General features: G+C 54.8%; 1 protein-coding gene across 3 annotated transcripts in view; it reads left to right on the top strand.

The window, feature by feature from the left end:
- Window positions 1–16,042, top strand: part of RHBDL3 (rhomboid like 3) — a 50,259-nt gene that overhangs the window by 7,139 nt on the left and 27,078 nt on the right. For 2 of the 3 annotated variants that reach the window (XM_047709179.1, XM_047709178.1), the window contains 2 exons: window positions 9,579–9,737; window positions 13,802–14,026. In XM_047709179.1, the coding sequence (XP_047565135.1) occupies window positions 9,579–9,737; window positions 13,802–14,026 (384 nt within the window). The remainder of the gene's footprint in view (window positions 1–9,578; window positions 9,738–13,801; window positions 14,027–16,042) is intronic. The other variant, XM_047709180.1, reaches the window with a different exon arrangement.

Here is a 16,042-nt window from a genome sequence, read left to right as displayed (position 1 = left end):
CCCCCCGGAACACATGATTAGCCAGCAGAAAGAGGTTCCCAGAGAAGGACAAAGCCACAGGTTTGACTGGAGCCCTTGCTCGGGCTCTGCACCTCTAGCCCCTTATCAGGTGGCCTCCAGGGCCCATGGGCCATGGATGTCCCTCCACCACAAAGCCAGCTTTCCTATCCTGCTCCTGCCCCAGTGACCTTGGCAGTCATGCTGAATTAACCCTTTTATCCCTGACCACTATGGATGGCAGTTGAGCGGTGGGGCCAAGGGAGTTGGCCAAGGGGCCAACGGGCGCACACGCGTTCAAGCAGACGACAGCCCCGTGTGTGTTGTCTGGGGTTCCAACGTCTTTTCCTCACGCAGGCCCTGACCCTGGGGTCGCCTCACTGATGCTCGCCCCTCTGGGGCTGCTCCCACCTCGAAGACCCGAGGTTAGGAGAAGGCTGGTGGAAGCCTCCAGTCCAATCTGCTCATCTTGCAAACGGGGAAGCAAAGGCCAGTGGCCTTCTGAGGTCAGTCGGTGCAGTCGTATCAGAGCTGGGACTAGAGCCCAGTTCTGTTTCCCTCTGACCTGTGTTCCCGCCACCAGGCCTTGCAACCTTCCATTTGCTTACTTGGCGTCCTGAGTGACTAGGGCAGTGGGGAGGACGCACCCCTGGCTCAGGTCCCAGTTCTGCTCCCAGCTGTGTGGCAGCAGGCAAGCCAGGTGACCTCCCCAGGCCCCTGTTGCCTCATTTGTGAGCTGCCGAGAGTACCCCCTTCCCCTCGGGGTTGTCGTGAGGCCTGGGGGATGGCGTGTGCGTGGCACCGGCCATGGTGTTTGGTGAGCACCCAGTAAACATGGCCGCCATGTCCTGCTCCTGGAATTTAAGAGAATGGATGCTGTCCTCAAAAGAACCTCGGACTCGTAATAGTTCTAGGTGGCAAATCAGTGTCCAGATCCCCAGTCTAGGGTTCCTTGTACCATGTCGAGCTGGCTTCTTCCACATGCTTCCCGAAATTTCTGTAGGGAAAGAAGGGAAGCATTGGGACAAAGGCTGCCTGGGATGCGAGTGGCGCCCAGGTGTCCCCTTGGCTCACTGGCTGGATGCCTGCATGGCTGAGGGTGAAGGGTCCAGCCATCAGGAGCCCAGAGTCAGGCTCCTCTTCCTGGTCCCCCATTTGGCAGTTCCTGGTGGCCTCCCATGAGCATAGGCACTCTTCTGTGTTACAGAAATGAGCCCGTGTATATCTTGAGTTGTGAACAATTAGGGGTAGCCACCAGCTCTGTCCCGCCAACTTTTCTGAAGCAAATCACAGGTTTGAGTCGGCAAATATTTCTTTCAGGGAGCAACTGTTGAGTACCTACTGCATGCACGTAGGTCCTCATCTCATTTTGATCTTTCAGCAGCCCTGTGAGGTGAGTGGTGCTGTTCCCTCTTTACAGAGGAGGAAGCTAAGGCCCCAGGGGGCAGGGCTTGCCCAGAGACACCAAGCAAATGAGGGCCCTCTGCGGAGGGACTGTATAAGTTTGTCCACACGGCCTCGGGTGGCTTCTGGAACAGGGTGGAGGGCCCCAGGAGACGAAAGTGTCTGGTGACCGTTTATCCTCCCTGGCCAGCTCCCACTCCCCTCCTCTCTGGATCTCTTAATCCTCTCATCTCTGGGGAACAGGGGCCCTTCTGTGGTTTCCAGAAGAAGCAGCAGGAGGAAATGGGTATAGGCTAAAGGGAGGGATGGAGCAGGTGTCAACCCCCTGCCCTCTGCTTGCACCCAGTCCCACCCCTCCTTACCTGTCTCCCCCAACCCCTCCAGGGCCTGGATGCCTGCCTTTGTGGCTATGACTCAGCTTTAGTCCCCAGGCACTGTGATGGTTGTGCCTGGATGAGTCAGCGGGCAGTTCGTCTGCTCCTGGGGACCCAAGGGACCTGCCTCTGAGTCATAGCCCCCAGCTGCCCTCTAGAGTCTCCAAGGTCTTCTTTGGGGGGCTTTGGAAAGGAGCAGCAGGGTCTTCTAAGAGGCTCTCAGGGTGGAAAGAGACAAAGCCCTGAGGAAAGAGCCGGCCCCCACCCCTCACTGCCCACCTAACCCCAGCTTCCTGCATGGGGGTGGGCAGTCTGGGAGCTCTTCCCCTCCAACCCAGGTGTTGAGAGAGTTGGGTGGTTTCTGGAAATATGCCCGTTATCCAGCCACTCAGCCTGGACTCAAGCCAGGATGCCCGCTTCTCTGCTGAGGGAAAGGTGTTCTGGCTCCCTAACCAGCCTGCCGACCTCAGAGCTGGCTTCAGCTGTTTGACTTAATGGGGAGGAGGGATGCTCAGGTGGGAGAAGCCTCCTGAGAGGGACGAGCTGCCTCCCCCTAGACCAATTCCATGGGAGCCGAAAGAATAGAAATAATACAGCTGGGAATCCTACAACCCTGGAAGCTTCTCCAGCTGTCAGAAGCCTGGGCTGGCCCTATCACAGGGGAGCCCAAGGCTCCCTCGTGCCTCCATGTGGGGAGACCCAAGGACAGGAGGGTCAGAACCTGGTTTTCAGGAACTGCTCTCTCTTCTTCCCAGGGAGGCTTGAGGTCTGAAAATCCATTCCAGCCCCAGCTTGAGCAGGCCAGATGGTGCCCTGCTCCACTCACTTGGGAGAGCCTCTGGGCAGGTTGCTTAACTTTGTGTACCTCAGTTTCCATATCTGTTACACGAGACCAATCACACTCACTCTAGGGTCGGTGTGTGAGAATGAACGTAATAAGATATTGGCCAAAAATCTGTGTCTCAGAATCAGGGGGAGAAGTCAGGGGACTGGTGAGAGATGGTTTTCTCTATGGGAAGAATTAGCATCCTCATTTGCAAGAAAGGAAAGCTGGAAGAGAAAGCTGCTACTCCCATAACCTCTCCTCCTGACCTCAGCAGCTGCAGGCCTGGACCTAATTTATGGAGCAGTAAATATCCATAATGGGCCAGAGATCCCTGGTGGGCTCTGGCTTTTGGGTGGGGACAGCTCTGCTGAGCCATAAGCTGCAGGGTAGCCTCGTTAATTTATCTCTGTTCAGAAGCTGGGTAATGATGCAAGGACCCAGCAGATGAGGCCGGGTAACCATCCCCAAAGTGGGGAGGGGCAGCTGCCTGTGCTTGGCCCGCGGCACCCCCCCCCCTGCCATGCATGCCATGTGGTCAGTTCCCAGGGCTCCTTCTGTCTTGGAGGACAGAAAGAGGACACTGGGGCCAGGGATGGGAGCCTTCCTTAGATCCCAGTTCAGATCTTCTGGACTGGGCAGTTCTCCACCACAGTGGCATTCCAGGTACTGCCTACAGGGGTCCTTGAAGGTCCCCACCCCCTTCACTGAGATCCTGGGCCTCTCTCCATCAAGGAGAGGGAGAGCATGGTCATGGGAGCTAGAAGGGAAATCGAGTGCTGGGAACAAGGATCAGACGGGCAATTGTCCTGGAAATGCAGTTTGTCCAATTCACACATACATAATTGATGTAAAATAAGTGTGTTCCTTTCTTCTTTTTCATATGCTTCACTGCTACTGGGTAAACTCTGAAGCTTGGCCTGGCTCCCTGGCCGGCGGCTGCGGCAATGGGAGGTGGGGAGGTGGGGGCTGGGGGATGGGGGGTGCGGGGAGAAGTAGTGGCGCTGTCCTGGGTGCTGAGCAGGCAGATTCCTGGCTCCTGCGGGGCTGTTCTCTGCGAGCTCAGCCCAACCTTCCCTGAGGCCAGTCCCTGCTTCTTCAGTCTCTCTGGAGAAGCATCCCCCTCAACCCTTGGGTTGCGGCTGGGGTCAGGCAGTCTTCTAACAGTGGGAGGCCTCCAGACTAAGTATCAGTTGGACTTGAGGGCCTTTGCCACTCAGACAATGGAGGTAAAAGACTGGTTGGAACCATGGACAGAGGGTCCGGGTTCCACAAAAGGCGGAAATGACTCTATGGGTTCATGCATCTTTCCCAAAGAGTGTTCGATGGCGTGTTGCTGTGGAAAGTATGATGCTCAAAGGTCCATTAAGTCTGGGAAATGCTGGGCTGGACAAAATCAGACATGTCTCTTCACTGTGAGAATTCGTAGCACCCTTCCTATGGTTTTACACATCAGACTCTTGCAAAAGGGTTTCCCAAACTTATGGGACCTTGGAAACCTTATTTTAGACACCATCTTGGGGCTGGTGTTCCACAAAACACACATGAGGAAACTCTGAGCCAGGGGCCATATTTCATACACAGGCAGGACAAAGAAAGACAAGGAAGGGCAATACTGGGGCAGGTTCCCATGGAGGAACATAGAACCATTCCCATCTTGACCACTGACTCGCGTCCTAACCTTGGACTAGTTTCTTTTGCTCTCTGCACCTGTTTCCCCATCCAGAAAATAAGGTGCGATGCCTGGCCTGTGGCTGATCCTTGGTAAATATTTGTTAAGTAAACGAAGGACCAGATTGGATGGGGTCTCTCAAATCGTGTTTAGCCACATGATCCTAATGATAGGAGAGGGCAGGCCCTGGGCCCGGTTGCCTGGATGGGAATCCGTCTGCACCAACTGCTGGCTGTTCAAACGTGGCCAACTTAGCTCTCCATGCCTTGTACCCCTCCTTCCGAAATGGAGCTCATAATAGTGTCTACCTCAGAGTTTTGTTGTGAAGGCTAACCATTTTTGAGGGGGGAAGGGGCACTCATAATTATCATGCTCAGGCAATAGGTCTCCAGCAAACCAGGACATGGTGAACAGGGGTTTCAGTGAGGTAATGCCCAAGACCAAGAGACCATTCTGCTTATGTAGTTTCTGTCATGTCGTTCAACTGAGTGCTATGCAGAAGGCCAGTTCGTGGAACAGCTTCCCAGTGGGGCCTCCTCAGCAATATCCTCCCACCCTCTCAGGGTGTCAGAGCCCCTAAAACTCTACAGAACAGTTTGAGAACCACAGAGATTCTTTTCAGCTCTCCTGGACCACAAATTCTGATTCCCTGGCCTGCTGCCTGTCTCCCCGCTGACACTGAGTCCCTCTAAAGGCACAGACCTCACCCCCGAAGTGCATCACCTTATCCTGATCCCAAATGTCCCATCAGCCCTTTGACTGACCAAGGAGAGAAGATTGGCAACCCCCCATGGGCTGTATGGGTTGTGGATTTCTTTTCTTTTTCTTTAAAAAAAAACCAAAACACTTTATTTGTTTGAGAGGGAGCGTCAGCACAAGCAGGGGGAGCGGCAGGCAGAGGGAGAAGGAGAAGCAGGCTCCCTACCGAGCAGGGAGCCCAACGTGGGGCTTGATCCCAGGACACTGGGATTATGACCTGAGCCTAAGGCAGACGTTTAACTGACTGAGACACCCAGGCGCCCCTGGGTTGTGGATTTCTTTCCCCAGCCTCCCTTTGCCTATGGTGTGCTTATGTGTGCAGGGATGGGGATGGACCCCCTTACATCACCCTGAGAAGGGAGAGGGCCTACCATGTGATTAGAAGAGAAACTGAGGCAGTGTGGTTGATGATCTGCCCAAGATGGCCCAGCAGCTGGGGTCAGGGTTCCTTTGGAAACCCTGCCCCTCATCCTTGCCCCAAAGGAGGGAAGCATCCCTAGGTGGCAGCAGTATGGAAGGTGCTGTGTTCTTTCCCCAGTTTAAGCCATGGGTGCACCAGGAAGGGGGCCCAGGTCGGGAGGTGGGTTATGTGACAGGGTGAGTGTGGGGCCCCAGGCTGGGGAAAACTGGCGACCTGGAGGATTAAGGGGCCAGAGGGCTGGATGGTGCTGGGATTAAAGGTCCCTGAGGAGCCTCTGGCAGCTCTTTTTATGGCGGAGGCAGGTGGGCGGGAGCCCAGGGAGGGTCAGCCCTCACTCTGTGCCTCTCTCCTCCCCCTGCTGCCAGCCTCCTCGGCTGGGGCTGAATGTGCACTTGGCCTGCCCCCTCCCTCCACGGTGCTGGGCCCTATTCAGGAGGCAGCTGCGAGGATGCTCCTGACTCCTGGCTCCCCGCTGGGCCCCTGCCTGAGGCCCTTTCACAGCCCAGTGCCCCCACCCCCACCCCCCAGCCCCCATCAGGCTGCCTGGAACCTGCCCAGCCCAGACCTCATCCTGAGAGTGACCCACTGCTGAAACTGGATGAATCCAGGGCATGGGGCATGTGGCAGGGGGGGTGCTTGGGGGCATTCCACACATTATTAACGAGGAAAATTGCATTTGTAGGGTTTCTTTTCCCAAAAGCTCCAAACCACGGATCTTATTCCCCGCCAACCCCATACCCAGCCTTGAAGGAGTCCCAAAGGCTGGATGTGTGTCCAGGAGGGCCAGCCAAGCCCCTGCTTCAGGGATGCTCCCTGCTTCGCTTTGCATGAGGCAAGAGGAGCCAGACACTGAGTCCCTGCCACCCTTGGCCCTCAGCCCTGAGAGCCGTGGCCCCGCATTTGCTTGATCCCGCTGCAACTTGAGGGGATGCTGGGCACGCCTGATAGATGAGGCAATTATGGTTTAAGACGGTTACTCTAAATTATACGAACTAGTTAGTGGCTGAAACAAGAATGGGGTTTTGCCTTGCTCCGTGCAACCTCCTTTAGAAGCCCTCAGTTTTCTTCTGGGGCAAGGGACCTACCTCTGTCCATCTTCTGCTTGAGACCTCTCTCTCTGATTCTCTCTCCCTGGGTCTCCTTCCCTCTGCCCCCCCCCCCCCCCACCGTGCCCTGGTCTGCCTCTGCTCTGGCCCTCTTCTTCGCAGGTGGTGGGCTCTGAGGGGGGTGTAGAAGGCATCCTGTGCGAAGCCAGCCCCTTTCCTGCCTCTCCCTCCCCACTAGGCACCCTCTGTTATCCCCGAGGCCTCATTATTAGGGTAGTGATGACCCCCATTGTCTGGCCTGTCTGGCTCTGGCATGAAAGGTAGAGTTTTGGCAGAGAAGGGAGACTCGGCCTGTTTCCAGCTCATTCTGCATAGTCTGGAGCCTGTAATGTGCTGGGGGCAGGTCTGGTGGGGGGGAGGGGGCGGCTCCTGGAGCCACAGGGCAGCCCCTGTCACTAGGACAACAGCAGGGAGCCCTGGAGTGGGGGAGGGAGAGCAGGGGAGCAGGTGGTTCTTTGTCTGGAGCTGGAACAAGGACGAGGGGCCCTTGCCTGATCCTAGTCCTCCACCCTGCTGCCCTCCCGAGCCTCTGAGGCAGCCCCAGGGAGGGGATTGGTGTCCCAGCTCTTGAATGAGAGGCCATTGGGCTTTCTCTCCCAGACCCGGTCAGGAGAGACTCTACACTGTGGGCCTATCACCGCCCCCCCTGCAGTGCTCATGGCAGGGTGGCACAGGGGAAGACTGGATTTTCCCAGGACTCAGCACTGCTTCTCCACCCCCTATGCTCACCCCCAACCTCAGCCCACTTAGCACAAGGGGCCACGTGAGGCCAGGCCAGTAAGTCAGGGGGCCTGTGTCAGCCTGTGGGGGTACAAGGGGTCCCAGGTACCAGAAACAGACCCTCATTGGCTGTCATTGCCACTTTCCCATCCAAGCCTCACTTTCCTATCTGAGCAATGGGCGGGGGGAGGTTGGACAGGGAGGGCCTGTCAGAACTGTTGCCATGTGCAGCTCTTTTGCTTTCAAAGTCTGTGTGGTGTGGACCATGAGACTCCTCGAGTCCCCCTCCTCTCCCTCCTCTCCTCTCTTTGATCCTTCACTTTTACTCCAGAGCCCTAGAGCAGCCCCTGGAGGCTGAAGGTCAGTGACCCCCCCCCAGGTCTAAGCCACCACGATGCAGAATGCTGCTTTCCAGGCACGTCCCCTAACCTCTCAGTGCTCCTTTCCCTGTGCCTCGATTTCCCCAACTGTAATATGGGGCTAGTAACAGGACCTGCCTCATGAAGTTGTTGTTGGGGGTCAAAGAAATTACAGACAGAAAGTACTTAGAGAGGTGTTTGGCCCCATGAAAATAGCAAATTTTTATTCCTTTTTTTTTTTAAGATTTTATTTATTTATTGACAGAGAGAGACACAGCAAGAGAGGGAACACAAGCACAGGGAGTGGGAGAGGGAGAAGCTGGCTCCCCGCTGAAAAGGGAGCCCGATGCGGGGCTCGATCCCAGGATCCAGGGACCATGACCTGAGCCGAAGGCAGATGCTAACGACAGAGCCACCCAGGCGCCCCCAGCAAATTTTTATTCTTAAAGATCTTTATGGTGCAGGGAGTTGCTGAGTTTCCTGAAGTACTCAGTGGTATGAATCAAATGGGTGTCAACCCTGGAACCTGGTATTTGGAATGGAGGGTGGGGACACATGTTTTTAAAAAAGCCTCTTTTGGGATGGCTTCCCTCCTTGAGTTCTGGGAAGAATTTAAACAGCCCAAGACTTGTGACTCTTGGCTATTTCTCTTGGGTTGTCTTAGAGGTACTACACACTGAATCAGCCTTCCTAAAATAGTCTCCATTGACCTTCTCTAGAAAAGGGGGGAAATGTGGGCTTGCTCATCTGGGTCCCCCCTGTCCTGGCCACAAGGACATCCATGGCCTCTGTTGGCCTTTTCAAACCTCAGCCGCCCACCAAGGTGTCTGTGGGCTTGGCACCTTCGTGTGGGGAGGCACATGGTGAACAGGACAGCTGCCAACATTGGCGAGAGATGGTTCTCGTCACTTTCTAGCAGGGTGTGTGCTGGCGGCAGGGCAGATCCTGGGTTGGGGGAGCTCTGTGTGGAAGAAGGGGCTGCGGAAGAGGTACGGGAAGTCTGGGAGCTTCTCTGGGAGAGAGGAATGAGATCCTTTTCTACTTGAACCGATGGTACTTTCACTGGAAGATTGGTATCCTTCTGTTGGTCCCAGTACCCACCATGTATCTATCTGCCCAGGAAAGGTTTACAGAATGCCAGTTGTGCCAGGCTCCTGCTAAATCCTGGGGTCCGCCATGCCACTGGCACCTGAGACTTGGCAGCCCAGGGAGGAGCCCCAGGTAGGAGATCAGAGGGCTGGGCAGGCTGGTGGCCAGAGGTCTGCCCGACGCACAGCAGAGAGCAGCCAGGGCAGCCTCTGTCCTGGGGAGTCCCAAGACTGTACAGAGTTGCTGGACAGGGTGAGTCAGAGTCTCCCCGGGAGACGAGGTTGGCAAGGGGCCCCTGGGCAGAGGGACGCAGATATGCAAAGCTGCACAGTGTTTCTGGGGAGCCCCACCCAGGCCCGTGTGCATGGCTGTGGGTACATGCGAGTGTGGGTGTGAGAGGTGCCAGCAGCCATGCGTGGCCAGATTTGCAAGGCTGGGCCCCTGATCCCTGGAGCCCTGGGGCCTCAGCAACCCCCACTGGGCTCCTCTGGGCCGTGCCCCGGCAGTTCCTCATCTTCCTCCCCTCACTGCCTTTTCCTTCCTGCTCTTCCTCTTGTCCAGGGTTAGGACTAGAGGTGGACAGGAGAGAGCTTAACCTCTCTGAGGCTCAGTTTCCCTATCTAGGCACAAGGTGGTTGGCTTGGGTGATCTCAAAGGGCTCCAGGGCCTTCTCGTTCTTTAAGTGGTTGTCCATGCCCTATGCGGGTTCTTCCATGGGGGCCTTGGATACATCGCAGACTCAGCCTAGGCCTCTGTTGGCAGAAGGGTTGGGGACAGGAGCCAATGTGTGGTGATGGAGACGGGACACCTGCAGGGCCCCACTGACCCCACTGCTGTCTGTGCTTCTCCCTCAGTTTGACCCTGGGAACACAGGCTACATCAGCACAGGCAAGTTCCGGAGCCTCCTGGAGAGCCACAGCTCCAAGCTCGACCCGCACAAAAGGGAGGTGCTCCTGGCTCTCGCCGACAGCCATGCAGATGGGCAGATCTGCTACCAGGATTTTGTCAACCTGGTGAGCACCCTGGGGCCTTCACCGCTGGGAAGGAGCCTCTTCGGGGGTTACGGCTAAGAAGACCTTTTTACAGAATTAATGGGATCTGTTGGTGCGCAGCGTTGAAAATGTCCAGGCTTCAGAAGGTGAAAGGGCATCAACGAGGAGCTGGTTTCTCTGTGTCTCTTGGTTCTGCCTTCTGCAGTGTCAGCATGTATCCAAAGCCCCTGACACCTCCAGACTCCCCCATGTGGCAGCAAAGTGGCTGCAGCTGTTCCAGCCCTTACAACCTTGGGCCTCACCATGCTGGGGAAGAGATTGGGTCTCCTCTGTGGTAGTCCCCACACAAAGTCTGGGATTTCCTCCCTCCCCTTGGGTTAATTTGTGTCTGGTGGGATGTGTTGGTTGACTCAGGCCCATCAGTTCCCATCCGTGGAGCCGGGGGTAGGGTCAGTTCCCCGGAGAGGGAAGGCTGGGAGTAGGAGGTGGGAAGGAGGGGAGCTGGAGGTGGATGCTGGGAGCACTGGGGACATGGGTGAAGAGCTCCTCAGACCTGCTGGCTGATGTCCTGGGTAGTCGGAGGGGCTGAAGACAGGAGGCCTGTGAACCCTGCCCAGGGGTCCAGGGTCTTGGAGCAGGGATTTCCTCCTCACTGGGGGGTTACTGCTGTGCTGTCATGGGGGCCACTGTGGAGGGGTTGGGGTGGGGTTCGGTGGGGTTCAGCAGGAAGCATCCCACCAGGTATGCATGGGACATGAGTAGAAGCTAAATGATCCAGCAGGATGAATTCATGGCCAGACGATTCCCCTCGGTTTCCCTGGTGGCGAAGCAGAGATAGTCACTCCTTTTCTTGTCACCCATGGAGGAGCAAGAGTAAAATGATCTGTGTGAGGTTTCCCAGGCTCCTGGAATTCAAAGAGACTGGTAATGGGGGCGGCCAAGTGCCAAGTGAGCTCTCTGATCTGGGTGTCCAGGCTTTGGAACGGTTCTCATTGCCTCTTGAGGGAAGCCTGCCTTTGCCCAGAGGTTAGCATGATTTCAGGGAGCAGCTGTAGCACTATTAGGGGTGAAGAAATCTGCTGTTCAGAGTGGACCCAGAGAGCGGATCTCCTGGAAGGTAGGGGGACAGAGCTGAGCTAAATGGGGGAGTGGGGACAGTCAGGGTTCATGGGAGGAGGGGCAGTGGAAGTGAGCCCTGTGACTTGGAGCCTAGCAGTGCCACCAAAGACCAGGTCACAGGTTTGAGCCTGCATCAGCTCATCCATAGCCCAGCATGCCCTGGGCCTGCCCCGCTCAGGGTCAGGGCAGAATGAGGGCTTTGCTGGGCCAGTGAGATACTTCTGTCTAGCTGCGGGTCTATGGGGTCTCCTGTGTGAACTCCACCAGTGAATGGCTTTTTCCTGTCAGAATGTCTGTATTCTTGTTGTAAGCTGGAACAGCAAGCCAGAGCCTGGATTCACGTGAGGAGGGCTGTCCTGCAGACTAGGTCTAAGGAGGAGCCCTCCAGGAGGGAAGCTCTCAGGAAGGCAGAGTGCCTAGGGGCTGGAGTCAAGTAGACCTGAGTCCCTTTACCTTTGCCTTTCACAGAGAAAGATCTCCTGAGGGTTTTCTCATTTGTAAAATGAAGCCAAAGGAATCCCTCTTCAGAGTTGTCCCAAGGATTAAATAAGATGGAGTATTTGAAAGATTTTGTTATCTCTAATGTTCTTCCCCCAGGTGAACTCCCCTGCATCCTTTGTGAGCCCTTCCCCAACCCAACCCAGACCCAATGAACCAGCCTTATCCTGAACCCCCACAGTGCTTTTCCCAGGCCTCTCTTAGAGCACAGACCACATTGTATTATAGCTGGGTGGCCAAGGTTGTCATGTATAGGTGTGTAGGTTGTGTACTATGCAAGGAAGCATGCCAGTAAGATGAATGGGGTCTGAAATCTGGCCTGGGCTTTTTTCACCAAAGCCTATAATGGGTGCATCCACCTGCAAGAGAAGATTCCCTTATCTCATGGTACAAGAGTACCCTTCAGGCTGGCATGGGCTCTGGAATCAGATGTATCTGGAATTGAAGCCTGACTCTTTGGGTCCTTGAGAAAGTTGCTCACCTTCTCCAAACTTTCGTCCCTATCTTTATTTTGTATTTTTTTTAAGTTTATTTACTTAAGTAATCTTTGTGCCCAGTGTGGGGCTCGAACTCATGACCCCAAGATCAAGAGTTGCGTGCTCTTCTGACTGAGCCAGCTAGTGCCCCTAGTCCCCATCTTTATAATGTGAGGATAGTGTTATGCACCAAATAACTAGCATTTGCCTCTCCTTGTAAGCCCCAGGAGGCCCGAGACTCAGCTCAGTTCTAGGGACATCAGGCTGTAGGCGAATGGTGGTTGTTCGTCTGCACATTGCTTCTCTGTCCTCGAGGCAAGCCCGCCCCTGGCGTCAGTCTTCAGGGTGTGGCCAGAGCTGTGTTGTGAGTAGGCTGTGCTTATTCCGGGACTGGGAGAGAGGAGTTTGAGTTTGAGCCCCGTGTCGGGCTCCGCCCTGAACGTGGAACCTGCTTAGGATTCTCTCTCTCTCTCCCCCTTTGTCCCTACTCCCTGTGCACTCTCTTTCTCTAAAAATAAATTTAAAAATCTCTAAAAATAAATTTTAAAAAATTTGTAAAAAAGGGAAAAGATAACTTTGACAACGTGATCCTGTCTTGAGCTTGCAGTGAGTGAACATGGAGGCCCAAGGCCTGCCGGTGTTTCTAGAACACCTTCTGCACCACCAAGAATCAGATCCGAGCTTTGTAGGCATGGAGAGGATGAGAATAGGGATCAATGGAAGGGGTTCATCTGGGAAGGCCTATGGAGGGGCTGAGCCTTTAGCCGGATTTTGAAGGTGAAAAACTATAGAACTAAGGAAAAAAGAAAGGGGACTAAAGACAGAGGCTGATTTCAACTGGCCTGCTCTGAACACAGACCCTCTCTAGCGACTCCCTCCTGATACAGCTTCATACCCCTGTGCCTTGGTCTGGCCTAGTTCATCCGGCCAGCCCTCTCTGGGCTTCTGTCATTAGGTTTAGCCAAATGTCCCCTGCTAAGGCCACAGCCCCAGGATTATGTTGATAGTCTCCACCTTAGCTCCCCAGGCAGCCCTGTGGCTCTGGGGCTGGGAGAGCTCTGTCTCCCCATAAGAAGGGTCTAGAGCGTGGTCGTAGAGGGCAGGTGTGAGGCGACAGAGGTCCTGGGAGGCTGGAAGGCAGCAGAACTGGCCACTTGGTCTCTGGGAGTTAGGATGGCCACAGAGTGAGGCATCCAGGACTCCAGTGCGGATTCATCATGGCAGCTTTAGGCTGTAGGGGGTAGGACTGGTCCACAGACAAGGTTCTAGAACCAGTTCTGGTCTTGCCAGGCATTACAGGCCCCTTAAAAGGCCCTTGGGAGTGATGGCCTCCCACAAGCACAGCTTTGGAATCTAGTTCTAGAGACCTCTCTACAAACTCGCCCATCTAACCAAGGTCTGCTCACCTCTTCCCAAGGGAGGGTGTCCTTCCGTTCTCACTCAGTTACCACCTCCTCCAGGAAGCCCTCCCTGATCACCACCACAGGACCCTGCTGGGCTTCCGCCTGCTTGCTCCCTCAGCAGCCTTCACTGGGAACCACGATTGCTGCTTGCTTACTTGTCTTGAGGGTGCATCCCTTGTGCTGGCAATGTGCTGACACTTAGTCATTGCCCCATAAGTTGTGATGGACGCTGACGGATAGGTGCATGGAGAGAAGGAACGTCGAACATGACTATAGGTTCTGGAGCCTTACTGGGTTTGAATGTGGTGGATTCTTAAAACTCCGTGATTTAGTAGAAGGGGGTTATTCCTAGTCCTCGTCTAACAGGTAGGCTAGTTAAGACTATCCAGTGAGCCCAGCACACGGGAAGAGCTTAGAACCATCTCGGCCGTAGAAGAGCTCAGTGAATACGGTTTCTTGCTATTACAGAAGACGGGGGGAGGCGGGATGAGGCCTGGTAGGCCCAAGGAATGTGCTGGCCAGGGAAGCGGCTCAGGGCCCCGCTGAGACCTCCATTCTGACCCTTCGCCCCACCGTGTGTCCCGCACAGATGAGCAACAAGCGGTCCAACAGCTTCCGCCAGGCCATCCTGCAGGGGAACCGCAGGCTCTGCAGCAAAGCTCTCCTGGAGGAGAAGGGGCTGAACCTCTCCCAGCGGCTGATCCGCCACGTGGCCTACGAGACCCTGCCCCGGGAGATAGACCGGAAGTGGTACTACGACAGTTACACCTGCTGCCCCCCACCCTGGTTCATGATCACCGTCACATTGCTGGAGGCAAGGACTTGGATGGGGGAGGTAGGAGGGGGGAGGGCGCTGCTCAGCCTTGGCCTGAAGCGGGGGGGTGGGCGGGAGGGGGAGCAGGAGGCTCTTGGAGACCCTGGGTGGGGGGGTCGGGGGGAAGGGCAGCATCTTCTCCCAGTGGCTGAGGATCCATTGCCGTTTGCCAGCCAGGCCCCATGACAGTGCCTGCAAGTGTGGCTCCAACCCTTGGACCACAAGGGACATCCCGAAGATTATTACCAAGCGAGCCTCCCCACAGCAAAATCCCCATATTTCCACCTCTACCTTAAGCGAGGCAACACAGGCTGTGTAATAAGTTTGTTGACTCGGGGGTAGTTAGCCAGCCTAAGTCCTTAAAAACCAAGTTATTTTAGCTCCTCCCTGAGTGGGTAACGCAGCCAAGTTCTTTGCTCCCCCGGGACTCCATCTCCCACCTGTAAAGTAGGGGTAACCAGACGTGCCCTTCTCCCATAGGACTCCTCCGTCTCGAGCCAGAGTGGCTGGTGGTGCCTTCGGAACCCAAAAACATTACAAATGCACATGGGAGGGGTTGTTTATGAACAGGTAGATGTGGACTTCACATATTTTGAAAGAACATTCTCCCCTTCGGGAATCCTCTATACCTATTGTTATTCTAAACGTCTTCTGCTTCTGCAGCAGAATCTGAACAGAGGACTTTCTGAATCCATGCCCAAGTGTGAGAAACTCTGAATTCTTCCCGCTGTTCAGCCTAGAACCCTGTGGGCCCCCAGCCCCAGGTCCTGAACGACGCGCTGTAGTCTGCAAAGGTTTCTCTTCCAGAGCCATGGGCTTAATTACCACCCCCCCAACGCATATGTTCTTGTAAAGTTGATGCCGAATGCGGATCCTTAAGCCCCGTGGCATCCTCCTTCTTTTTTCCTAAATCAGACTAGTTGGTCTGTATCCCCGCGCGCCTCCGTTTGTTGTTATGGCTTCACTGGAGTCCATGTTGAAGATGCAATTTTTCTGAGATATTCTTGGAATCGTTCTTCAAATGCTTTCTGTGTTGGTCTATTTATTAAGTTCTATTTGAGGACCAATAATAATGAGCTGCCTCGGGAGCTGTATTTGTTGCCAGGCCACCCGCATTGTGAAAGATGGACAGAGCAGTTCCCCCGGAGAACCCAGGGGAGTCCTGCTGGGGGGCCCGAACCCCACACTAATTATAGCTTCATTTGCTGCATGTGTGACGGGCACCCGGCTGGCTCTCTGTGTGCTTTACCCCATTCAAACCTCACAACCACCCTGGAAGGGTAGGCGTTGGCATCCCCATTTCCAGATGAGGAGACCAAGGACCAGAGATTTCAAATAACTTATCCAAGGTCATCCAGAGAGGCCAGATTGAGTGTCCAGATTGGTTTCAAATTTCCAGAAACTTCAGCCATGTAAATTCAAACCACCCATCTGGAAGATAATACGGAAATAACTATTTCCAAGTACTTGTACTAAAGCCCAATGCTTTTGTTTTACATGCAGTTCTAGGAACTTGGTTTTCTGGTTCCATAACAGAGGCTGGAAGGGACACAGTAGGAAGTTACTAAGGGGCTCACGACTAGCCAGCAGCAGGGAGTAAGAACCTGGTTAATAACCTGCTGACAACCTGGCAATACAGGAGAGAACGAAAAATGTAGCAGCAGACCTGAGTCTTAAAGAAACAGGAATCTGGGGCCGTTGACTGTAGGGGAAGTTGCTGGAGAAGACTTCACTCCCACAGCCCACATTAATACTTGAGACGGCTTTAGAGGAGCATGCAGACCCTGTGAGGAGGAACACAGGGACATGGATGATGCATTTTGTCTTATTTTACTACTTTCGTTTTTTTTTTTTTTTTCTGATTTTATGTATTTATTTGACAGAGGGAACACAAGCGGGGGAGTGGGAGAGGGAGAAGCAGGCTTTCCACTGAGCAGGGAGCCCGATGCGGGGCTCCATCCCAGGACCCCAGATTCATGACCCGAGGCGAAGCCAGATGCTTAATGACTGAGCCAC

The sequence above is a fragment of the Lutra lutra genome, chromosome 16 (genome assembly GCF_902655055.1).
Source record: "Lutra lutra chromosome 16, mLutLut1.2, whole genome shotgun sequence".
Classification (NCBI taxonomy): Eukaryota; Metazoa; Chordata; class Mammalia; order Carnivora; family Mustelidae; genus Lutra; species Lutra lutra.
Note: the sequence above shows the minus strand (reverse complement) of the source record. Positions and strands in the feature narration are given on the sequence as shown.